General features: G+C 48.3%; 1 protein-coding gene across 1 annotated transcript in view; it reads right to left on the bottom strand.

Annotated features, from left to right (window-relative positions):
* The window catches only part of PTPN18 (protein tyrosine phosphatase non-receptor type 18), a 43,312-nt gene extending 20,440 nt beyond the window's left edge, over positions 1 to 22,872 (bottom strand). Inside the window, exons 1-7 of the mRNA XM_056864766.1 lie at positions 22,759 to 22,872; positions 10,505 to 10,613; positions 7,485 to 7,561; positions 6,710 to 6,805; positions 5,677 to 5,715; positions 5,462 to 5,530; positions 622 to 684 (exon numbers count right to left, since the gene is read on the bottom strand). Of these exons, the coding sequence (XP_056720744.1) occupies positions 622 to 684; positions 5,462 to 5,530; positions 5,677 to 5,715; positions 6,710 to 6,805; positions 7,485 to 7,561; positions 10,505 to 10,613; positions 22,759 to 22,851 (546 nt within the window). The 5' untranslated portion in view covers positions 22,852 to 22,872. The remainder of the gene's footprint in view (positions 1 to 621; positions 685 to 5,461; positions 5,531 to 5,676; positions 5,716 to 6,709; positions 6,806 to 7,484; positions 7,562 to 10,504; positions 10,614 to 22,758) is intronic.
* Positions 22,873 to 26,232: the final 3,360 nt, after the last annotated feature.

Genomic DNA, 26,232 nt, shown 5'->3' with positions numbered 1-26,232 from the left:
ATCATATCTTGAGTTAAACCAAGGGGGTTACCGCACTTTGTATTCCCAGCGATGTATTAAGAGTTTGAAAATGTTATAAAAAACATCAGCTGTTACCGCACTTGTATTCCCAGCGATGTATTAAGAGTTTGAAAATGTTATAAAAAATACTGTTCGCACTTTGTTTGGCCCCTTTTACCTGTGAAGACGTCTTCCAACCATTTATAAGCCGTGGTATCCAAAAACCCTTTTAAAGCTATGTTTTTTACAACATTTTCAAACTCTTAATACGTCGCTGGGAATACAAAGTGCGGTAACCCCCATCACTTTAAAAGGGTTTTTGGATACCACGGCTTATAAATGGTTGGAAGACGTCTTCACAGCTAAAGGGGCCAAACAAAGTGCGAACAGTATTTTTTATAACGTTTTCAAACTCTTAATACATCGCTGGGAATACAAGTGCGATAACCCCCCAAGGCAAGTTCATTAAGCAAAGGCCAAGTTAAAACCAGTTTCTGCCTTCTGGAAAGTCATGTTTAATAAGCCAAGTTAAAACCTCTGCTGTGCTGGAGAGCGCAGGGCCCAGATCTGAGCTCGGATGCAGCCACCTACAGCCCTGGGGAAAAAAATTGGCGTCCTTACCTTCTGGAATGTCACAGTAAGCATCCGCAGAATGACATCTGGATTGAGTTCCTGTTCTTTAGCCTGAGACAAAAAACAAACAAACAAACAAACAAACAAAAGCCATCAGAAGTCTTAAAATCATCTAATTCCTCAAATGTGCAAGTAAGGTTGCCAGCTCCGGGTTGGGAAATACCTGGAGCAATACCTGGGGCGGAGTCAGAAGAGGGCGGGGTTTGGGGAGGGGACTTCAATGCCATAGAGTCCAATGGCCAAAGTAGCCATTTTCTCCAGGTGAACTGATCTCCATCGGCGGGAGATCAATTATAATAGCAGAAGATCTCTAGGAAGCATCTGGAGGTTGGCAACCCTATGTGCAAGAGACATCTCATGCTTCCAGTCATGCAGCCCACCCATGATGCTGGTGCAACTGTGGAACGAGTATGTACATGTGCCATCAAGTCTCAACTGACTTATGGCAACCCCAGGAAGGGGCTTTCAAGGCAAGAGAGAAGCAGAGATGTTTTGTCACTGCCTTCCTCTGCATCAGTGTCTTCTCTGGTGGTCTCCCATCCAAATAATGACCCTGCTTAGCTTCTGAGATCTATGGAGGTTGGACTATACCATGCCACATTCATAACGCTTATATATGGAGACATTTAGTTTGGTGCTGAGCTGTGTTCTATGACCATCCTGTGTCCATTTTGTTGGCATGGGACTCTATAGCACCCTGACCTGGATGGACCAGGCTAGCCTGACCTTGTTAGATTTTGGAACAGTCGGCCCTGGTTAGTACTTGGATGGGAGACCACCGAGTAGGGTTGCCAGGTCCCTCTTCGCTATTGGCGGGAGGTGTTTGGGGCGGAGCCTGAGGAAGGAGGGGGTTAGGGAGGAGAAGGATTTCAATGCCATGGAGTCCAATTGCCAAGGCGGACATTTTCTCCAGGAGAACTGATCTCTGTCGGCTGGTGTCATGGGCCCTGCCTTGGGAGCTGAGGACTCGGAGGACTCTGAAGCTGAAGTGGAGGAACAGGTTGCCTCTGGGCCTTCAGTACCTCCATTGCAGTCAGTAGCACAGGAGTCTGAAACAACTCAGCAGGAACCACAGCTAGGCAGAGAGATGGAACAAGGGCAGACCAAAGCTACTCTTCCCCCAACCCCTGCAGCAGAAGCTGAGAATGGCAGCCCTCCAAGCTCACCTGAACCTGATAGGCATATCAGGACTCGGCAGCATGTGGTTTTGCAGGGTAAAAGGAGGAGTGCTCGCTTGGAGAGGCTAAACAGACAGAGAACTGGTGCTGAGTCTTTTCAGGATGAAGCCTAGCTTGGAAGTGCACTGGCTGATAAAGGCAGTGCAGGCATGCTTTCACTTTGCGGAAGCAACCATGCAGTTTCTCTGTGTTCCTGCTACTGCCTCTGATTACTCTTTCTGGCCGTTGACTCCTGCCTGCTTTGACGACGCCTCTGACTTCTGACCCTGGTAGATAGCATAATCTTTGTCGCCTGCTCCGAAAGGGGCTAAATACCTCCCGCACGTCTGAGGACTGCGGGCACCGCCCAGCCCTTGGCCTATGCCGGCACAGCTGGAGATCAGCTGTAATAGCAGGAGATCTCCAGCTAATACTTGGAGGTTGGCAACCCTACCACCAAGGAAGTGAGGGATTGCTATGCAGAGGAAGGCAATGGCAAATCACCTCTGAACAGCCCTTGCCTTGAAAACCCCATGGGGTTGCCATAAGTTGGCTGTGACTTGACAGCACTTTTCACTACCAGTCCTTATAGTCCATCCACATGTCCCACCAATCTCAGAAATGTATGGCCAGCCAATGCCTAAGAGCCATTTCAGAGAGAATCAGGTGAGCCTCAGTTGATGGCTGTATGTAAAAGACAAAGGAGGATAGATTAGCTAGAAGAACAGGCAAGCACCAACTACTTTGCATGACTGAATTTAAAATCATGAAGTACAAAGGCCAGCTTTGCTCAGCGGCGGAAAAGGCGTAGTCCTGGTACAGAGGAAAAACACACAGAGATGACTTGACCTGGCGGGGTCACCTCCGTGACTATTATTCTAAACATCTCTATTCAGTCAAGATGTTGTTGGTCACAATATCCTGTTACCTTGTTTCTCTCTCACCTAACAGAAAGGACCTCTGGTGTTTCCTGCCAAGGCAGCTCTTCCAAAAGTCTTCCTCGCCCTCTCAAGTTCCTGCTGTCCTTCTCTGGAAAGAATCCTGCCCCTCCCAGACACGACTCCTTCTCATCTCTGACCTTCCCCCTTCATGAACCAAACCTGAGGCTTATTCCTGATGCCTCTTCCTCTGCCCAGGTAAATCAAACTTTTGTTGCTACTGTTCTTTGACCCCTATAACAATAGCTGCTCAGCAGTTCTCCCATTCATATTCAGCTTCCGATCATATCTGCGTATCTTGAGGCCCCGTCCGTTCTCTGAGATACATGTTGTGTGCATGTGTCTCATGCGCCGTTAAGGCCCAGGCGACTTATGACTAGGGTTGCCAACCTCCCGGTGGTGGCTGGAGATCTCCTGCTATTAGCCCTCAAGTGGTGATCACGCCAAAAGGCACTGACCTATTTGGGCATCAGGAAATAGATATATGAAGGCTGATGAAGCCACAGCGAAACGCCTGGGGATCTAGACCAGGCGTACCTGGCTTTTGTGTTTGTTTTTTCCCTTGGTTATTTATTGTTCTAAATTGAAGCATTGCCAGCCACAGGAGACCGTCAACCTGCTTCCCCTCCCCTGACGGGAGTTTGGCAACCTTTGTGGGCAGTTGCGCCCTTTCCCAACCGGGACTCAATTCGTCATTGCTCTACGCCTCTCATCTCCCGTTGCGTGCTTGATTTCTTGTCTCCTGACGCTTCACAGCTGCGGGACTGACTGCGCATGACTGCAGCCGTTTCTTTGAACCTCCCGGTGGTGGCTGGAGATCTCCTGCTATTACAACTGATCCCCAGGCAATAGAAATCAGTTCCCCGGGAGAAAATGGCCGTTCTGGCAACTGGACTTATGACCAGGTCCCTCTTCGCCACCAGCAGGAGGTTTTTGTGGGCAGAGACTGAGGAGGGTGGGGTTTGGGGAGGGGAGGGACTTCAATGCCAGAGAGTCCAAGGCGGCCATTTGCTCCGGGTGAACTGATCTCTATCGGCTGGAGATTAGTTGTAATAGGAGATTTCCAGCTAGTACCTGGAGATTGTAGAAAGGATAATACCAAGCTCGAAATTATTCAAATTGAAACTTATATTCTAACAGTGTATAAGTGAAAAGGTGCTATACAACATTATGCGAAACAAAAATCAAAGGAAACTTACTAATATAAACAACATACAAAGGAACGAGTTTACACAAAGTAGCTGTATACAAACACTACAACATTTTGCAAGGCAACAATGTCACAAGGTAGTAGCAAGGTAAATATAAATAGCAATTATGCTAGTCTCAAAATCTTTTTTCTTTTCAGAGTCAATTGAACGTGTAGGATCAAAGAACAAAGCTAGTACCTGGAGGCTGGCAACCCTATCTGTCCTCCACGAATTCATCTACTCCTTGTGTAGGACCGTCGACGTGAGCAACAGCTGCAGCGTCTTGTGTCAAATGAATTCCACAGCTTGTGTCATGTGAGGAAGTATTCATTTGTTTTCGGAGATGTTTATGCCACTTCTCCAGAGTGCTGCTCCAGGCAGCTATTATTGTGGATTTATCTGAGCCTGCAGATAGTGGTTTAGTGGTGTAGTGGTTACGAGCGGTGGTTTGGAGCGGTGGACTTTAATCTGGAGAACTAGGTTTGATCCCCCACTCCACATGAGTGGCGGACACTAATCTGGTGAACTGGGTTGGTTTCCCCACTCCTACGCATGAAGCCAGCTGGGTGACCTTGAGCTAATCACAGCTCTCTTAGAACTCTCTCAGCCTCACCTACCTCACAGGATGTCTGTTGTGGGGAGGGGAAGGAAAGGTGATTGTGAACCAGCTTGATTCTTCCTTAAATGGTAGAGAAAGTGGGCATATAAAAACTAACTCTTCTACATGAACACATGAAGCTGCCTTCTACTGAAACAAACCCTGGGTCCATCAAAGTCAGTATTGTCTTCTCAGACTGGCAGCGGCTCTCCAGGGTCTTAGGTAGAGGTCTTTCACATCACCTACTTGTAGGGTTGCCAGGTCCCCACTTACCTTTGGCAGGAGGTTTCTGTTGTGTGTGGGGAGCGGGTGTGAACCGACGCGGTGACTTGCTGCCTGCCATGTGTGGCTGCAGCGGGCGGCCCGCTCGCCCCGGGGAGGGCAAGGGGAGGGTTCCCGCTGGCATGTGTGGGCTTGTGCGTGCACGATTGCCCGTCGACCCTCAGCTGGTCGGCGGGCAGAGGGGCACTTTACCAGGGGTTTGCCTGCCACCAGCAGGCACTTGGTAACCCTACCTACTTGCCTAGCCCCTTTAACTGGAGATGCAGGGGATTGAACCTGGGACCTTCTGCATGTCAAGCAGATGCTCTACAAACTGAGCCACAGTGCCCCCTTCTTCTATTTATTTTCCTGTGGGAAAATTATCTTTTTATACTCCCCTGTGTATGGTTCCTGCCGATACTATACTGTGGTTGTTTACGTTTTAAGGGCGCCTTGGATTATTTAAGCTATACTATAATTTTAATTGTAAATTGTGGTTGGTTTTAATTGTATTATAGTCATGTGTGAGCTGCTCTGAGCCTGACCTGGTCAACAAAGGGCGGCATAAAAATCTAATAATTAAATATAAATAAGGATGCTGAACAGAGATGACACACATAGCAACGGGATGGGCTCCTCGCACTACTGCTTAGCTGCCTACGCATGGTGAACCGACCGTCTCACCTGTGCTATGGAGAAAGGTCCGAAGTGCAACGTCTCATCTGCCAAGGGCCAGTAACGCTCACATTTTTTCTAGAGACAGGAAAGAAAAGGAGTTTAGCTGAGCGTCTGGGAAGGAAGCGACACCTTCCTGTGGACAGCGCAAATCCTGGAGGGAGACCCGCACACTGTGGGGCTTCCTACCTGCCCCAAACCACCCCTTCCGTCCACAGTCTCACCTTGCCCATTTCCACTTCCCGGCAGGCCATGACAATCACCTGGAATGAGAGAACACACCATGAGGGGGGAGAAAAATCCCCACAGAGCTAGGTGTTGGGCAAAACGACACACAGCCTGGCGTCAGGAAATATGGCTGAAACCTGGGGGTCCCCAATGTTTTTGAGCCTGTGGACACCTTGGGAATTGAACACATGAAGCTGCCTTATACTGAATCAGAGCCTTGGTCCATCAAGGTCAGTTTTGTCTTCTCAGACTGGCTGCGGCTCTCCAGGGTCTCAGGTAGAGGTCTTTCCCATCACCTACTTGCCTAGTCCCTTTAACTGGAGATGCTGGGGATTGAACCTGGGACCTTCTGCATGCCAAGCAGAGGCTCCACCACTGAGGCTCTACCACTGCAACAGTGTGGTGGGCACGGCCACAAAATGTCTGCCGCAGTTAACCTTCAGTCACACTGTAAAGATCCTTGTGAAGTGGTGGCAGCTGCTGTCAAAGCAGTGTTTCAAAAAAACCCCGCACAGCCAATCAAAACTCCAATGGCCAATCAGAAGCCTTGCTGGGCAAAAGCCCCACCTGGCCCCACCCACTTTCCAAAAACGCTTGGAGGGTGCCCGGAAAGGCACCATGTTGGGGACCAGTGCTGTGACCAATGAAATAGGGTTGCCAACCTCCAGGTAGTAGCTGGAGATCTCCTGCTATTACAACTGATCTCCAGCCAGTAGAGATCAGGTCACCTGGATAAAATGGCCGCCTTGACAATTGGACTCTATGGCACTGAAGTCCCTCCCCTCCCCAAACCCCGCCCTCCTCAGGCTCCGCCCTCAAAATCTTCTGGTATTTCCCAACACGGAGCTGGCAACCCTACTCAAGGCAGCTTACCTCTCACAAAGGTACAATAATCTAAGGCCAGCATTAAAAATATAAGCACGACAAATTAAAAAAAAAACTCCCATTCATGCAAACCCTGGGGAGGACAGGGTTTGGGGAGGGACTAAAAACTCAAGACTCTGCTTGCTCTTCAGCTACTCAACTCACCTTGACTCTGTATTGCCAAACCATGCGCCAAAAGTCAAGCACAGTGTGCTGAAGAGGCCCTTGTGTCGCAATGTAGCATCTCTTATTATCCACACCCTGCCAGGAGGAAGCAAACGGCAAACATCAAACAGCACCTGTCAATCTGCTGCTGCACGGCCAGCATGGTGTAGAGGTTAAGAGCGGTGGTTTGGAGCGGTGGACTCTGATCTGGAGAACCGGGTTTGATTCCCCACTCTTCCACATGAGCGGCGGACGCTAATCTGGTGAGCCGGGTTGGTTTCCCCACTCCTCCACATGAAGCCAGCTGGGTGACCTTGGGCTAATCACAGTTCTCTTAGAGCCCTCTCAGCCCCACCTACCTCACAGGGTGTCTGTTGTGGGGAGGGGGAAGGGAAAGTGATTGTAAGCCGGTTTGATTCTTCATTAAGTGGTAGAGAAAATCGGCATATAAAAACCAACTGTTCTTCTTCTACAGTCTATGCAACAATAGTTGAACAAGTGATTGAAACCCCACATTTGTCCAGGTAGTTAGTCCCCGGTTTCATTTGTAAAGTGAACGCGCATTGACGCTTTCTTACAAACAAGTGTCTGCACATACATGCAAGCTGAATTTGCTTTCACTGTAACATGTGAACAGGGGTTAAGTCTTTTGGCCTTTAAGAGTGAACCACGCCTCCAGCTTTAACTGAGAACAATAGTGTGCCTCAGCTACTAGAAATCTGAGGATCAATGTACTAGTGACCTGGCTCTTTGGTTGAAGTGAGATGTTGGTTACCTGGATGAAATTGGCATTGATATAATCCGTCTGTCCTTCTTCCGTCAATATGTTCAGAACAACTCTGGTCTGATCATCTGTGGGAGGCAGACATTTTGGAGTTAGTGTCATGGAGACGTGCTTCCTGATGGGGGGTTGGCCTGCTGAGGGCCAGGGGGTGTCTCCGAGATAGAGTTAGTGTCATGGAGACATGCTTCCTGATGGGGGTTGGCCTGATGAGGATCGGGGTAGGGGGTGTCTCCGAGAAAGTTGGAAACAGGAAGGACCGTCCCTCCTGTTCAATCAACCTTGGAAAACTGGAAGGGGGTATAACGCTCTTCACAATTCCTCCAGCTACTTCATTCAGGGAGGAGAGCTTGCAAGGGTTTGATCAGGAATCGCATGGCAAATGAAGACCCAGCACCAACACTGTTTCATAGAATCATAGAATTGGAAGGGACCATCAGGGTCAACTAGTCCAACCCCCTGCATAATGCAGGAAATTCACAACTACCTCCCCCCCCACACCCCCAGTGACCCCTACTCCACGCCCAGAAGATGGCAAAAAAAACCCCTCCAGGATTCCTGGTCAATCTGGCCTGGAGGAAAATTGCTTCCTGACCCCAAAGTGATGTTGCGGCCCCAGCCCTACGGGGGGGTGGTGGGAAAGGGGGAAGGGGCTTGTTACCCCCAGGGGACAACCCATACCCTGGTGACTGACCCCCATGGTCCTAGTCAAGAATGACTAGTACTCTGTAACTGGATTGAAAAGGCCACAACTTTATTGATTACAGCGTTAGGCGCTTGCAAGCATGAAGGGCAGGATCCTGGGATCAGCTGACCCGTCTGTCAGCTGATGGCACCCTGCGCCCAACCCGTCTGCTGGGCGCAGCCTGAGATGGCAGTATGCTGGGCCCCCACATGGGCGGAAGCCAACTATGTGGTCCCCTGCCACTTGGGAGGAGGCCAAACCGCAGCCCCCAAGCCAGGCTTCACCAATCCTGGCCTCCCCCCAAAACCCCTTATTAGGGTCCCCAGAATGGGAAGCGGGGCACGCAGGCCATCTTTCCCCCAAACTGGATCCGGCCCCATGCCCAAACCGCCAACCCTCAGTTGTGACAGATGACCCACCCAAACCCCAGAAACCAAGGGGAGGGCGGGCGGGACAAGCGGCATGGTGAGGAAGAATGGCCGAGGCCAGGGGCGGGGCTGCGTTTTACACCCCCCCCCCCGGCATGCCGGCCGGCACCGATCTCATTGGAGCAGGCCCGGCCCCGTGTCAGCCCTGAAAAGGCACGCCAAGCCCACCTGGGGGGCGGGGAGACAGCCGCGGGGGCTGATGCGGGCAGGCTGCCGCCATTGCCTCCCCCGGCTGCTCCATGTAGCGCATGGGCTCGCCCCCCCAAGGGGGGGTGCCATCGCCCTGCTGACCCAGACCCACTGAGACAGCCGGTAAGCCGGGACCCAGCCTCCTATCCCCCCCGTTCCCACCCCCGCGGGTCTGCAAACCCGGATCCCCCCCAGAGGGATCCGATGCATCAGCACTACCCTGGGCATGCACGAAAGGTCCCCCATCCTATAATTATGCATTTCATATCTCTGTTGAAATGCATTTTGTTAGTTTTAGCCCAATTCACCACATCCTGGGGCAGGTAGTTCCACAATTTAGCTATGCGTTGTGTGAAGAAATATTTCCTTTTATCTGTTTGGAATCTGTCACCCTCCAGCTTCAGCAGATGACCCCTGCGTACAGGTATTGTGAGTGAGGGAGAAAAACCTCCCCCAAGTTTCCAGGTATCGAAAATAGACCTTTCCCCTAGCTAAAACCCCAGGCTGCCGCTGCCATCAGAACAGACAAGATCCAGCTAGATGGACCAATAGTCTGACTTGGTATAAAGCAGCTTTACATGTTCCTCATGCCCCGTGGACTTTGTGACACAATGCTTTCCCCTGAGAAAGTTCCTGGAGCAATTAGTTTTCTCCAGGGAAAGTAGGACAAGCCTCTCTATTAGTGAAACAAAGTCTTTGTCCCAGGTTCCAGCCCATCAGAAGGGGGAGGAAGTCGGCTGCATACTTTTAAAGCCCAGGTCCACACCCAGGGAAAGTCAATCCCCATTCAACCAAGCTTGGAAACCTTGAAGGCTGTATGGCCATCACGGTTCACAATTCCTCCACCTACTTCATCCATGTAGCCAGGCCTCCTAATTGGCTGGGAACTCTATGGTCGTTTATGCATGGGAGTTTTACCTGAGGTTCATTGCTCGCTGCACCCACAAATTCCTGTTGGGGATCTATGCACCAGCAGTCTCCAAGCTCAAATCAAGTCCACGCCCCTTGAAATGCTGCTTTGTAATTGGCTTACTTTGTAGAACTTACTGTGAGAGAACCCAACTGCAGCTTAAAACCCAAACCCAACTGCAGCTTAAAAAAAACATTTTTAAGAACAAAGAACAAAAAATGGAGCAATCTGGGGAGAAATCCAAGCCTCGGTTTTAAAAAGCCTTTCTTCTGCTCAGAAAGAGCTCCAAGGAAGCAGGAAGCATTTGAATCCCCACCTCTTTACATGCTGCTTTGTAACTGGCTGTGAGAGAAACCAAGCTTGCATGTCCCACCCTTATGCACAGGGTTTTCACCCGAGCTGAGGTCAGGGGAGAGGAAAGAATCAGGTTAACAGAGGAATGGGAAGTCCTGGGATTTGTGAGGGCTGGCAGTGAGGTCATCCCTAATGGAGGGAAAACTCATGCATAACTCCAAGGAACAACTGAGGCAGACCGGGGGTGAACTTGAGGGAAGGTACCCATGCATAAACTACCTACATCTGTCGAGCTCATTCCATTTTGGCGATTCCCCTGGTAAGTAGCTGGCTGGAAGTCAAGACAGCTGTAGAGCGGAGGGGTGCAAGGGAGGAATATGGTAGAACTACTTGCTCCGCGGAGGAGGAGAGAAGTATTGAGAGGTACAGAGCTGCCTGTAGGCTAGGTACATAGATAAAAACCTGGGAAGAGAGCCTTCCATTCCTGCTTGACGATCTCCTAACTCACATGGCAAGATGTCTTTGTAACGGTTCTTCTTGACATTCTCCTTGCTGGCACCAGCCTCTGTTGAAATGCTCTGCTGTTGCCGAAACGCCACAGCCCGGGCTTTGATTTCCTGCCGAGAAATAGGAACATGAAAGTTACGTGCAGCAGGAGAGGGTTACCTTGAGTCAAGAAGTGGGAGGTCGTAGACTAGGGGTGTCAAACATAAGGGCAACTCTTTTGATTTAACTTCAACCTGTTGGTTCTGGTCTGACCTTCTGGGGCAACAAAAAATAACTCTGCACCATCCTCTATATGACAGTCCTTCAAGTACTTGAAGATGGTTATCATATCCCCTCTCAGTCTTCTCCTCTCCAGGCTAAACATACCTAGCTCCATCAACCTTTCCTCATAGGACTTGGTCTCCAGACCCCTCACCATCTTTTTGAATAGGGCTGATGTGATTGCACGCGACGCGGGGTTGCGCGCGACGCGATCACGTCACTTACGGGTTTACCCCAGAAGTGCCACATCTAATGGTGCCAGATCCCTCTTCTTGGTGGGAGGTTTTTGGGGCGGAGCCTGAGGAGGAGGGGAGGGAGGAGCCTGAGGAGGAGAGGAGGCTTTGGGGAGGGGAGGGACTTTAATGCCATAGAGTCCAATTGCCAAAGCGGCCATTTCCTCCAGGTGAACTGATCTCTATTGTCTGGAGATCAGTTGTAATAGTAAGAGATCTCCAACCACTTTCTAAAGGTTGAAACAAATGAATCGCTATGCGGTAATAGCTGGGTAGTAATCAGATAAACAGCACTGGGGCTCAAACATGCAAACAATCTATTTGGAAAATAAAATATAATACTATACAATACTATATCAACTTTACAATGAGTAATTACCTAAATTACTACAAAAACTATGTTACTAAACAAATTATAGGAAAGAAGTCCAAATAATCTCCAAAAGGAGAGATCACATTCACAGTTCCAATCCACTAGTGAGAGTAGACCTCTTCATAGTATTTATACAACATCCAAATGGACTGAAGACGGCATAAAGAAGGAAGTGGTTCAAAGCAAATGCAGGAAACGCGCCCTCTGGAGTGGGTCAATCGCTTTCACCACTGTGTGGCTTCATCAGCCTTAAATTCCAATGTCAAAGCAGATAGAGCATTAATCATATGTTTCTTTTCACTGAAAAGACTAGCTAGATGAGATGGAAAAATAAGAAAGTTCCTCTGCCTGAAATGTTGAAGTGATACTACTAGAGTTGTATATAACCTTGATCCTTGGCATTTTGTGGTTAGCTCCACCTGCTGCGGCAGCCCTTTTGTGGTTGGCTTTGCCTCCTATGGCAGTAGGGGGTTCTATGAAAAAAGCCCACAAGAAAAAAGCCCACAAGAAAATTGCCCACAGAAAAAAAAACCACGGTCATAAATGCACACAAGAAAAAAGCCCACATGGAAAAAAGCCCACACAGAAAAAAAACCCACATGGAAAAAAGCCCACACAAAAAAAAGCCCACATGGAAAAAAGCCCATACGGAAATAAGCCCACACGGAAAAAAGCCCACACGGAAAAAAGCCCACATGGGGAAAAACCCACACAGAAAAATACTCACATTTGAATACTTAATATTATTTATTAGTTTTGTTTTTAAAAAATTACAGCCATAACAAAATTTTTACAACCCATAACATAAATTTCACAACTATTAACATTAACAATTACTTAGTAAAAAATAACTAGATCAGAAAGAACCGTATTTTATTATTTCCAAATCATGAAAACCACTATTTGTACTGGTATGATAATTATTCATTTTTTATTCTTACATTTCACATTAATTTTATTCACACTTCTGTAAAAGTCTCTTATTTGTTATTTAACTATATACTTTATTCCTTTACAGTGATTATTTGACATGAAATTAAAGCCATTTCACTGTTTTAATATCCCTGCCAGTTCTTTCATTTGACATGAAAATGAAGCTATTTCACTGTTTTTATATCTCTGCCAGCTGTTGAAAACAAACCCGGAATGAATGGGGACTCCCTGGATTAAATGAGGGATCAACATTCAATAATAAATCGAGTAAATAATAATTCAGATATAAATCTTTACTGCAAATTAGCCAATCTCCTTAAGTAAGTAAGTTTATCTTCCACCTGCTCATACTCCTGCACAGAAGTGGCAACCATGTCATGTAGTGCCTCGTATCTTCTCTTTTTCACCTCTGGGCGACCTGCTTGTGCATTAGCCAATGTTAATTTGTGGCAAGCCAGGTCGAATTTATTTTTAGAACAAAAGAAGGTTCATCTGACCCAGGATCTCCAGAGCAGGTTCTCCCAGTATATCGCTTGCATCTCATCCCAAAACTGGTTGAGACACTTAACCGATTTCTGTCTAGGGCTGTGATCTCCACCCAAAGTTTCACCAGGTCAGGTGGGAGGTTATGTAACATATGACTCTGCCCTCAAGGCATGGTGCGCCCTAGGAGTGGTTAGTATCGTGTAACTTTGAGCCATAACTATACGTTGCACAGGTGAGTTTGCTAACTGGCCAGGGGAAAAAAAAAGTCCTGTTCCTTTGATAGAGGTTTAATATTTGGAAATGGGAAGCTGAAGCTCTTCAAGGCACGAACTAAAATAACGTCACCTGATAATTGCTGCAGATGAACTGATATTAAAAGACAGCTAAAGGAACCATAAGGACATAAGGAAAGCCTTGCTGGATCAGACCAAGGCCCATCAAGTCCAGCAGTCTCTTCACACCGTGGCCAACCAGGGGGCTCTAGGAAGCCCACAAGCAAGACGACTGCAGCAGCATTGTCCTGCCTGTGTTCCACGACACCTAACATAATAGGCATGCTCCTCTGATGCTAGAGAGAATAGGCATGCACCATGACTAGCATTCGTTTTGACTAGTAGCCATGGATAGTCCTATCCTCCATGAACATGTCCACTCTCCTCTTAAACCAGCTACTGTAGAGACAACCCTACTTTTTAAAAAAATGTCCTGTTTTGTTTTGAGTGCTTTCTTCTTCGTTTTAGGCCCAGGATGTCCCCTCAAACATAGCTTTCTCCTGTTTTTCCCTACTACGGTTGCCAACCTCCAGGTACTAGCGGGAGATCTCCTGCTATGACAACTGATCTCCAGCCGATAGAGATCAGTTCACCAGGAGAAAATGGCTGCTTTGGCAATTGGACTCTATGGCATCGAAGTCCCTCCCCTCCCCAAACCCCGCCCTCCTCAGGCTCCACCCCACAATCCGTCCACTGGTGGCGAACAGGGACCTGGCAACCCTACTCCCTACACCTAGAATGTCCTTCCCGGATATACCTGCCGGTATTATTTATTTATTAGGATGTTTTTATGCCACCTCGCCAGAGCCCTGCTCCAGGCGGCTTATAATTAAGAGCATTACAATGGAAAAACAAGCCATTAAAAAAACAACCCACTGGATATAAGCTACATCAAATCTGTCGTAGAGGTTGCGGCTGAAAGTGTGAGACTGGCTCAGGATCACTAGGGTTGCCAGGTTCCTCTTCGCCACCGGTGGGAGATTTGGTTGGGCGGCTTTCCATTTCCAGAACCTGTGGAGCAGGAGATCACAGGAGGTCCTTTCATAGCCTTACGCTTCCTTTCTTTGCTCAGCCACTGCTGGGAGTGGCAGGAGAGCTGAAAAGCCGATAAACCCAGAGCCTTTCTTTTCACCTAGAGCTAAACGCAGCCCTTTCCTTATCGGGCGGTCTTGTGGCTTTCGTTGGAGCAGGGTCAATGCAAATCTGGTCGAGTCTACCCTTGTACAAAATCGCTTTTGTTCGTGGAGAGATTATAAACGAGACAATTGCCTACGCCAGGGCTTCTCGGACTGGGCCGTGACCCAAAAGGAACTGGTGGCATTTCGCTCCCTCATCCCTCGGGGCGGACATCTTTTGGGGTCTCTGGGTTGCCAGCCTTCGGGTGGGACCTGGAGATCTCCTGGATTGACAACTAATCTCCAGACAACAGAGATCAGTTCCCCTCGGGGAAAAAATGGATGCTTTGGAGGTGGACTGTATGTCATTATGCATTGGGTTGCCAGCTCCGGGTCAGGAAATACCTGGATATTTTGGGGGTGGAGCCTTAGAAGGGCGGGGTTTGGGGAGGGGAGGTTTTTGGGATGGAGCCTTAGAAGGGCGGGGTTTGGGGAGGGACTTCAATGCCATAGAGTCCAATTGCCAAAGTGACCATTTTCTCCAGGGGAACTGATCTCTATCGGCTGGAGATCAGTTGTAACAGCAGGAGATCTCCAGCTAGTGCCTGGAGGTTGGCAACCTTGAGATGATGTGGTTGCCATGGTGACAGCAGTGCCCCGCCAGCTGGCTTTGCAAGCCCAGACCCACCGAGGGCCTAACTGTGTTTTTCTCTGCCCTTGAGACTGACAAGCAGATTGTGCTGCAAGCAGACATGTGGGGACCTGATTCAGATCGGCACTGTGGCACATAAGGATTTAGGGGCGCAAGCAGAGCGGCTTAAGCCTTCCCCTCATGCCATTTCCCCATCTGATCAGCCCTGAGGAAGTGATATTTGCCCTACTGAGGGAACTTACATGTAACCCATCAACACACATGTAGCCTTCAGTGAGGGCAATAGCAACTCCCTGGAGCTGTTTCAGGTTGAGAAAAAGGCATGGGGGGAAGGCTTGAGCCCTGTCCCCTCCACATAGAGTTGCCAGGTCCCTCTTTGCCACCAGCGGGAGGTTTTGGAGTGGGAGGGACTTCAATGCCACACGCCACATAATTCACTTTTGATTAGGGTTGCCAACCTCCAGGTAGTAGCTGGAGATCTCCTGCTATTACAACTGATCTCCAGGCGATAGAGGTCAGTTCACCTGGAGAAAATAGCCGCTTTGGCAATTGGACTCTATGGCATTAAGTCCCTCCCCTCCCCAAACCCCGCCTTCCTCAGGATCCGCCCCAAAAACCTCCCGCCGGTGGCGAAGAGGGACCTGGCAACCCTACTCCCTACACTTAGAATGTCCTTCCCAGATGTACCTGCCAGTATATCAATTTCAATGCACTTTAGCAATTGTTTGCAAGTGGATTTTCCCGTTTCGCAGACAGTAAAGTCCAGTTGCATAGTGCACTATTCCTTCTTACTAGAGTAGTACAGTGCAGTTGGCTTTTTGCACATGAGTATGCTACCCCCCCCCATTTGTTATGCCACTGTGCTGCTCGATGGGCAGTTGTTTAAACAGGCAGTTAAATCAGAAATCAGCCAAAAATATTATAAATGCCGTAATGTTTTGTAAGTTGCCCGTACTAACGTTAATGACCGCTGATCTGTTTGGCTCAGCAGAATTTTTTGCATGTGCAGTTTTGGAAAGGAAAAAAGAAGAAGGTGGGTAGGGTTGCCACCCTCCAGGTACTAGCTGGAGATCTCCCACTATTAGAACTGATCTCCAGCTGATCGAGATCGGTTCGCCTGGAGAAAATGGCCGCTTTGGCAATTGGGCTCTATGGCATTGAAGTCCCTCCCCTCCCCAAACTCCGCCCTCCTCAGATTCCGCCCCCAAAACCTCTGGTGGCGCAGAGGGACCTGGCAACCCTATCGGCAGGTGTTTGAGTCATTTGGTGTCAAATAGATAGTAATCAGCTCACATCCGATCGTTTAACAGTTGATGCAAAATTTGTGACATTCCTAGCACTGATAATTTCAAAAATTTTATGTCCTGGCTCTAAATATTAGTCCCTTGGGCAGGGTGGAAGATAAGAGCCAGATTAAAACCTGGCGGAGTCTAGAGAAATTTGGCATCTCAAGGGTGGAGCTACAGTCAGATGAGTTTTGCATGGAAATGGACGTTTACTGACTTTTCAGACTGCAAAATTGGTGACGTAGTATTCAAGTGTTTTACTGGTTGGACCAGTAAAATACCAGTTGGTGTTTCCAGGGCAGCAACATATCTTCTGGGTAGGCTTGAACTTAAGAGTTGTCAGCACTCAGCAAATGTCAGGAGGGTGGTGCCTGGGAAGTGTGGAGTTTGGGGAGGATGTGAAGTCACTTCGACACTCTAGGAATTTCCCCTGATCTTTATGGTAAAGACCACAGGAACATAGCGAAATCCCTAGGGCATCCTTATGAAGGACATTTCCCCCTTCCTGGTTGAGTTGTGTTTGTATGGCTATATGTTTATTGAATTGTTTAAATATTTTATATATACATTTAAAATGCTGTTAAATATTTTAAATGTTTTTAACGCTTTGATATTCGCTGCCTTGGGGGCCCTATTTGGGAAGGAGGCATAGAAAGGTTTTAAATAAATAAATAAAATTTCTGCCCATTTTTACTCCCGCTCCTTAATTTCCAAGGATGGGGGATTGGGGCTGGGGGATTTTTCCCACCACAGGTGGCCGAAACCTGTTTGGTTTCAAAGCCTGTTTGGACCACAAGACCCATTTTACAAATTACAGTGCAATCCTAAAGAGAGTGACCCCAGTCTACGCTCATTCATTTCAATGGGCTTAGACTGGAGTAACTCTGCATAGGATTGCACTGTGAAGCATAGAGTTGTTACCTCCAGGTTGAGAAATACCTGGAGATTTGGGGGGTGGAGCCTGAAGAGGGTTGGGTTTGGGGAGGGACTTCAATGGGATATAGTGCCATTAGGGTTGCCAACCACCAGGTACTAGCTGGAGATCTCCTGCTATTACAACTGATCTCCAGCCGATAGAGATCAGTTCACCTGGAGAAAATGGCCGCTTTGGCAATTGAATTTTTTTATATATAATATTATCCTAAATGTTAAAATTGTTATATATATATATGTGTGTATATTTTATATGTAGAAAACGGGGTTGAAGAAGAAATGAAACGATCGTCCCCCTCATCATTCTTCCATGAAGACTTTGTTCCAGTTCTACTTTTGATACATGAACCTTAGGGACTATTTAGATATAGTTGTATGTATATTTCCTTGTTCCTGTTTATAGTCACCTTATGCACTTTAATACACCTTGTTCATCAGTGTTGTTTAAAAATTATTTCAGCCGCTTCTGTGCTCACCACCTGGAGGTTGGCAGCCCTGGTTCTTCACTTTCTCACTTATGTTTGGCTTGTGCGTAGGGTTGCCAGGTTCCTCTTCGCCATGGGCGGGAGATTTTGGGGGCGGAGCCTGAGGAGGGCGGGGTCTGGGGAGGGGAGGGATCTCAACGCCGTAGAGTCCAGTGGCCAAAGCGACCATTTTCTCCAGGGGAACGTCTCTCTAGAAGCTGGATCAGTTGTAATAGCAGGAGATCTGCCACCACCTGGGAGTTAGCAGCCCTACTTGTGCATGTGTCCGTGACATACTGGCGCCCAACTGGCTCCAACATGTGTCACCAAATCAAGCAAGAGAAAATGTTAGGGGTGGCAGGGCTCTGGAACGCCAGAGATTTTGTAACTCCTGGGGGGGGGGGGAACTTCCATATCAACTTACTCCAGACGTGCCTCTCGGGTGTGTGTGTGAGTGACAGAGATTGGAATTTCTATTTATGCAGTGCTCGGGAAATGGGGCAGGTTACACAACAGCTCAGAGCTATCAGCGCAAGCGCCACGGACAATGGTAACTAGCAGCCTTACAGGGCCAGGCATGTGAGTCTCCTCCGGCATGCAGAGAACAGGCCTTGCGCAGGAGTAAGGGTTGCCAACCTCCAGGTAATAGCTGGAGATCTCCTGCTATTTCAACTGATCTCCAGCCGATAGAGATCAGTTCACCTGGAGAAAATGGCCGCTTGGGCAATTGGACTCTATGGCATTGAAGTCCCCCCCCCCAACCCCATCCTCCTCAGGCTCCACCCCAGTGGCAAAGAGGGACTTGGCAACCCTCGGGGAAGAAGACAACTAATCGCCGAGCCAGGGTGTGAGTGGGTGATACACAGAACCCTCGCTCAAACTGCCTTGAGGCGCACATGATGGCGTAACAGGCGTAACTTACTACATAACCCTGGTCGATATTCGATCTGATTAAATTAATCTGAATCAGTTCCCTTTGCCAGCTGCAGTTTCCTCACGTTGCTGAAACTGGGGTTTGTCTTGTGTTTCCCTGATGCTCAGGACAAAAGAGGGTCCAAAAAATTCTCAAGAAGATCAACGCATATATTGCTCAGAAGGGTAGAATTATCTGTGTTCCACTCCCTGAAGCACGGCTCCATATTTGGGGAAGCACATCCTAGTCAACTCATCCATGATGCGGCCTGTTCCAGCACATCCGGGCACATGATGCGCAGAAACTGATTCAGGGACGAAAAGGACTCATCAGCTCGGACCGTCTGGCAGGATATGGAAAAGCTGTGTTGACCTAGTTAGTGGGAAGCCAGCCGTCTCACAAACAGGTGGTGGCATGATCAAGTCAAACTCTGACATGCCTTATCAATTGCTAGCAAAATGCCCATCATTAGGATGACGAGGCATATTACGGTTGCCATCCTCTGGGTAGGTTAGCTAAAGACAAAACAAGGCACTTATGGCAAATAATTCCAAAAAATACTCAGAAGGTAACCAACACCAGTATACTCCAAAATATGTACAATAATCACAGTCTCAATACAAATACAACGGAAACAAAGTTCCTGTTAAGTAATACAAAGTCCACAGATGCCAAGAGTAAAATAGGTTTCCGGTAGTAAGTCCTATTTCGCGCCAGCTTTTTCAATTTGGGCAATCCCGCGAAGATCTACGTGTAGGCTTCAGGACACATGTTCTAAAACCAAGGCATGTAGCCATGTATTGCAAGCGGATGGCAATTTGGAATTATTTGCCGTAAGTGCCTTGTTTTGTCTTTAGTTAACTTCCACTAGCTTATTGTTTTGATTTCCCAAACCTCTGGGTAGGGGCTGGAGTTCTCCTGGCATTACAACTGCTGTCCATACTTGAGAGATCACTTCCCCTGGATAAAATAGCGGCTTTGGAGAGAGGACTCTATGGTCTTTTATGCATGGCTGTTTCACTTGCTGTCAGAGGCCACTTCGCTCTCCCCCTGCGTTTCCCCGCATTTTGAGAAGCCTGTTTTACCTCAAATTTCAAAATGCGGGGAAACGCACAGGGAGAGCGAGGCAAGCTTGACTGTGGGAAACGGCACGCATAACCAAAAGGAAGCCCTGACGCAGTCAGCGGGGTGACCACCAGGAAACAGCCCTCATTTGTCTCGATGGGAAAAAGGAAAGGGGTACAGTTGTGGTGTGAGACAAAACCAGCCCCTGACTACTGGTGAATCCATCTTGAAAATAAATCTGCCCCTTCACTTAAATAAACCTAGAAACCCAGAATGTGACAGATCATGGCTTGCACCCTTTACCAACTAAGAACATAAGAAAGGCCATTCTGGATCAGACCAAGGTCCATCAAGTCCAGCAGTCTGTTCACACAGTGGCCAACCAGGTGCCTGTAGGAAACCCGCAAACAAGACGACTGCAGCAGCATTTTCCTGCCTGCGCTCCACAGCACCTAGAATAAAGAGGCATACTCCCTCTGGTACTGGAGAAAATAGGTATGCATCATGACTAGTATCCATTTTTTACTAATAGCCATGAATATCCCTTTCCTCCATGAACATGTTCATTCCCCTCTTCAAGCCTTCCAAGTTGGCAGCCATCACCATATCCTGGCGCAGGGAGTTCCACAATTTAACTATTTAACTAGGCATCTCTCTCTCTCTCTCTCTTCCCCCCCCCCCCGGGTTTGTAAAGCGCCATCAAGTCACAGCTGACTTCTAGCGACCCCGTAGGGTTTTCAAGATGTTTAGAGGTGGTTTGCCATTTCCTGCCTCTACGTGGGCTGAGAGAGTTCTGAGAGAACTGTGACTGGCCCAAGGTCACCCAGCATGTGAAGGAATGGGGAATCAAACCCGATTTTCCAGATTAGAGTCCACCGCTCTTAACCAATGCACCACGCTGTCTTCACTACAGATATAAGCCAGTTTCAAAACCTGGTTAATTCTCATAGCTACCAACCAAGAAGCCCCGGAAACTCTGTAAACAGCTGTTCCATAAAAAGGGTAGTGATGTCTAACACAGCATCCTCTGGACTTTCTCCAATCCTTAGGACTTTTATGCATGGCTATTTCCCTCGCTGTCACCCCTGCAACAACTTTGGGTCTTTGTGCTGATTGTGCATGCAGTTTCCTATCGTCAGAGCTCGCCTCACTCTCCCCCTGCCTTTCCCCACGTTTTGCCTGCTTTTTCAAATCTGAGATAAAAAGGTCTCTGAAAACGCGGGCAAAACAATACCCTGTGAAAACTTTAAGTAACTTCTTACAACCCCAGATGGGTGGGTGGGGGGCGGGGGAGAAGACTTTAGATCCTGAGAGATTGTGGCTTTTCTAAGGGCCGCCAAGTGTGATCACAACCGAGGTGAGATTTGAACCACAGATTTCCTGGCTAGTCATACCTCATTGGCTTACATATTGGTATAAATGAAAAACGTCAATATACAGCAGCACACGTTAAGAAGAGCCCTGCTGAATCAGACCAGTCTAGCATCCTGTTTTGCACATGGGCAGTTTGCCCTGGAGGGCCCAGAAATAGGGCCCAGAGGCTAAAGCCTTGGAGGAAATACAAACCCCGCTTTATTTTTTTTGTTGAAACGGATCACATGCAGAGTGAAGCTGCAGGGATGTGACGCCCTGCCTGGACACAAGTCCGGAGGAAGTTCCAATTGTCAGTTCCTGCCATAGAATACTGCTTTATAAGGTTGCCAACTCCGGGTTGGAAACTTCCTGGACATTTGAGGGTAGACCTTGGGGAAGGCAGGGTTTGGGGAGGGACCTCAGTGGGGTATAGAGCCACGGCGCAGGGGTGTCAAACATAAGGCCCGCGGGCCGGATACAGCCCTTGGGAGCTTTTATCTGGCCCACGAGCCAGCCGAGCCAGCCACACACACCCCACTCTTGATCTGGGCTGGCGAGGCATGGCCCGGCCCGACCACGTGGCGTTTATGTCATATCTGGCCCTCGTGACAAATGAGTTCGACACCCTTGCCATAGAGTCTACCCTCTAAAGCTGTCGTTTGTCCAGGGGAACCGATCCCTGTCTTCTGGAGATGAATTGTAATTCTGGGAGATCTCCAGGCCCCACCTGGAGGTTGGCAAGCCTATTGCTTTAGCCTCTGTGTGGTCATTCAACAGTGTCCAGAAGGGAGGGATGTGACAGGACATTGCTAAGATGCTACAGCTTAAGAACATAAGAAAGGCCATGCTGGATCAGACCAAGGTATATCAAGTCCAGCAGTCTGTTCATACAGTGGCCAACCAGGTGCCTCTAGAAGCCCACAAACAAGACAACTGCAGCAGCATTATCCTGCCTATGTTCCAGTGCACCTAATATAATAGGCATGCTCCTCTGATTCTGGAGAGACTAGGTATGCATCATGACTAGTATCCATTTTCACTAGCAGCCACGAATACCCCTCTCTTCCATGAACATGTCCACTTCCCTCTTAAAGCCTTCCAAGTTGGCAGCCATCACCTAATCCTGGGGCAGGGAGTTCCACAATTTAACTATGTGTTGTGTACGCTTGTCCTGTGCGTACAATATGCATGACTTGTGCTTTTCTAGCAATTGCAGTATCTGTTTATTGACTTCATTTATATCCCACCTTTCCCTCCAATGGGAATGCAGAGGGGCTTTTATCGTTTTCCTCTCCTCTGTCTTATCTTCACAGCAACCTTGTGAGGTAGGTTATGCTGAAAGGATGTAACTGGCCCAAGTTCACCCAGTGAACTTCCATGGTAGAGCAGGTATCCAAACCTGGGTCTCCCAGATCTTAGCCCAACACTCTGCCTACACACCTGTTCTCGATATGCTACCCCCCCTTATTCTCACAGAACCAGGAGCATTTTGGTTGAGCTCAGGGCCTGTTCCCTCTTATCCTCCCCTCAGTTAGTCCAGATATTTATCCCACTCTGAGAGAAGATCAGCACCATACCTCATTCTCAATCTGCAAGTTCTTTAAAAAAAAAAAAAAAGCAATTGCCCAGTTTCCTAGAGGCCACCTATACCTCTACCAATGACACAGAAAACAGAAACTCAACAAATGTGAAGTCTGCTCAGTTTGAATTGCAGTGATAGGAAAGGCTGCACCTGCCGGACTTCTGCCTACCCTGCATCTCATAAGGAGATCCAGAAAGGGGGAAGGATCCTGGGGCCACTAGGTAGCTTTCTCTATGTCAGAACGGAGAATCCCTAATTGCAGCAGACAGAAACAAACAGGTGCTGTCTGAATACACTGAGCCGCCCGCTCCCCTTCCCAGAGAGGGCCGCTCACCTGGAATTCCTCCGCCAACTTCCCTTTCTCTTGCCCTGCTTTGGCCTCCACCTGGGCCAGGAAGGCCCTCAGGTTCTCTGCCCAGCGGCTCATCCCTCTGCTGGAGAGAGGTGCCGACCAGGGCCGACCGATGCAGAATTGGAACTGAGAAGCGTGAAAGGCGAAGAGGAAGTTCAGGTCCCCGCACCACGCCTCCCCGGTGCAGCTGGTGGGATGGGCCCAGATCTGACTGACGCTTTGCCCTCCCTTAGGAAAGGGAATGTAGCTTTATTGCACTCGGCAGTCAGGGTGCGAATTGCAGGTATTTAAGGCGCAGCCCAAGCGATTGTCAGGTGAAGCCTGGCCTGTTTTTCTTCTGGCCAGAGATTGTTGTCCTGCGTTCAGGATTTCCGCGGCAGTGCCTCGGGGCCACGGCCGTAGCTCAGGATGCAGGAAAGGCACGCACGATGTGCACTGTTCGTTGGGAAGCCAAGTTCCCTCTGACTCAATGAGGCTTACTCCCACGGAAGCAAGTACAGCGTTCCAACCCGGCCAGCCGAAGACAGTTTGCTCCCCCAAGTGGTTGTGTTGTGGTGTCCTGATGCGAGAGAAATATAATCAAGGATGGTGGGGAGCCATCACTGGCCCATCGCTGTGCATTGGAAGTCTTTCTACCAAAGGGGAGGAAAGCCCTCTCAAGTCTAGAACAAGCAAATATACTGGCAAAAGGGTTAACTCGTCAAGATAAAACAGTAAGATCTAGGATCTCAGAGAAAGAGGCCTGGTCGTCGAAGGAAAAGATACTGGACAAGCTGAAAAAAACACCGGACAGAAGAAGAAAAACTGGGAGAGGCGGCTGCCCTCTGAAAAATACTGTTAGAAATGGAGATGCTCAAGATAATGTCATTAAACATGAACGGACTAAACTCACCTAGCAAAAGAAGAAAAACCTTTTATACACTATCCAAATTAAAAGCAATGTGTGTATGCAAGAGACGCATATCAAGGAAACAATTGAACGTGTTTTAGTTGACAAAAGAAATTGGGACAATTGTATACTTCACTAAAATTAAAAAAAAGGTAAAGGTCCCCTGTGCAAGCACCGGGTCATTCCTGACCCATGGGGTGACATCATATCCCAACGTTTACTAGGCAGACTTTGTTTACAAGGTTTTTTGCCGGTGCCTTCCCCAGTCATCTTCCCTTTACTCCCAGCAAGCTGGGTACTCATTTTACCAACCTCAGAAGGATGGAAGGCTGAGTCAACCTTGAGCCGGCTACCTGAAACTGACTTCCGTTGGGATCGAACTCAGGTCAAGAGCAGAGCTTTTGACTGCAGTACTGCAGCTTACCACTCTGCCCCACGGGGCTCCTTGTATACTTCACTAGCAAAGGTTTAAAAAAGAGGAGCGGCCATTTATGCCAACAGTGCGAGAATAACAGTCATTGATAAGTATAAAGATGAGGATGGAAAATTTGTGATATTAAAATTTGGGGTGCCAAAAAGACGATACACAGCGATGCTCATTTGAAGAGTGGCTTCTATCCAGCATCCGCGGTGATACTGATAAGGTTCCCTAGCGCAGATCACAAACTGCTTCATGAATGCCTCTAAATCACTGTTGCCTCCAGCAGCCACTTTGGTAGCTCACGCGGGCCCCAGGCTTTGGCCTTAGGGTGCTTCCTAATGGGCTGTTTCCGCACAAGTATTTCCCTGTTCCTGCATATATTATTTATTTACAAGATTTATATCCTGCCTAGGGTTTTGCATATTGATAAACCTGAACCGAAAATAAACCCGAAATTAGCCATTGCGGCAATATTCGGATTTTGGTTTTACCAAATGCCCAAACCTGGGGGTCTCCCTGAAGTCAAATAGGCGATTCCTAAAAAAGCCGAATATTCAGCTTTTTTGGGTTTGGCTGTTCGCCTTTGCTCAGATGCACAGCTCTGTGCTTTCTCCTATTTTTCTATCTTTTTTTTTTTACTGGTTTTGTTAGGGTCCATAGTTGGGGCCCTTTTGAGGTTGGGGCCGTGTAATCGGAGCCATCTTGGTCTGACCAACGACTCAGTGGTTTGATCTGGATCAAGCATAAGTTTTTTTTAAAAAGACCAGGCTCACCAAGTCCTGCCGGAGGAATATACCCTCCAACTAAAAAGGACCTTCTTCAACAGCTGCCAGGTTTTAGGGTTGCCAGCTCCGGGTTGGGAAATACCAGGATATTTTGGGGGTGGAGCCTGAGAAGGGTGAGGTTTGGAGAGGGAAGGGACTTCAATGCCATAGAGTTCATTTGCCAAAGTGGCCATTTTCTCCAGGGGAACTGATCTCTTTTGCCTGGAGATCAGTTGTAATAGTGGGAGATCTCCAGCCACCACAGGGAGGTTGGCCACCCTACCAGGTCTCCTGATGTAGCTAAACCACAGAGTTCCGTGTGAATCCTAGTGTGTTCTCCAGGGTTTGCACAGGAAGTGATGTTGTGGTGCTGCTGCAATGCCAGTTGTCAGGACTAGTTTCTCCTGGAGGTTTCCAGTACTGAGCAGGTACCTCCAGAGAAACTGACTCTGCAGTCTGGTGATCAGATGTAATTCCAGATGTCGAGACCCCATCTTGAGGTTGGTAACCCAAATGGTACCTGTGCCCTTCCTTAATACAATTTATGCAACATGCCAAGAGTGTGGAAGGGCCTTGAGGGAAAAGTACAAACTAGCCAAATTCTCAGACCATGAAGCTCTTTGCACAATTCTCAAGAGCACTTTGCATGAAGAACCGCTGCAGACTCTCTTGCTTAACCACTTCTAGAGGGGAGAAGTGAAGGGTAAAGATAGATGTGACATTTTTAGATCTCGCAGCAAGCTTACCGCATTCAGTCCATGTACCTTTCCTTTTTGAGACCTAAAAAAAACATGACCTTGCAAGTTAGACTCAGAAGTGGGCCATGTATGGTATTGATTGGTTGCTCACCCCCGTGATGTCATCAGGATAGAGTTGTCCAACCTCCTGGTGGGGTCTGGAGATCTCCCACAGTTACAACTGATCTCCAGATGATAGAGATCAGTTCCCCTGGAGAAAAGGGGTGCTTGGAAGGGTGGACTCTATGGCTTTGTAGCCTGCTGAGGTCCCTCCTAGAGTTGCCAGCTCTGGATTGGGAAATACCTGGAAATTTGGGGGGGGGTGCCTGAGGAGTGCAGGATTTAGGGACTTCAATGGGGTATAATGCCAGAGGCTCCACCTTCCAAAGTGGCAATTTTCTCCAGCTGAACTGATCTCTTTTGCCCCGAGATCAGTTGCAATAGCGGGAGATCTTCAGCCACTACCTGGAGGTTGGCAACCCTAGTCCCTTCCTTCTCCAAACCCTGCCTTCCCTAGACTCTACCCCCAAATCTCCAGGAATTTCCCAACCCAGAGTTGGCAACCCCGCATCTGGAACCTCCCCCACCCTGATTCCCAGTGTAATTTTAACCTTTAAAAATAAACTTTTAAAAAATTAGTAAGGT

Source organism: Euleptes europaea, chromosome 1, assembly GCF_029931775.1.
Source record: "Euleptes europaea isolate rEulEur1 chromosome 1, rEulEur1.hap1, whole genome shotgun sequence".
In the NCBI taxonomy this organism is placed as follows: Eukaryota; Metazoa; Chordata; class Lepidosauria; order Squamata; family Sphaerodactylidae; genus Euleptes; species Euleptes europaea.
This window is presented reverse-complemented; position numbering and strand designations above follow the sequence as displayed.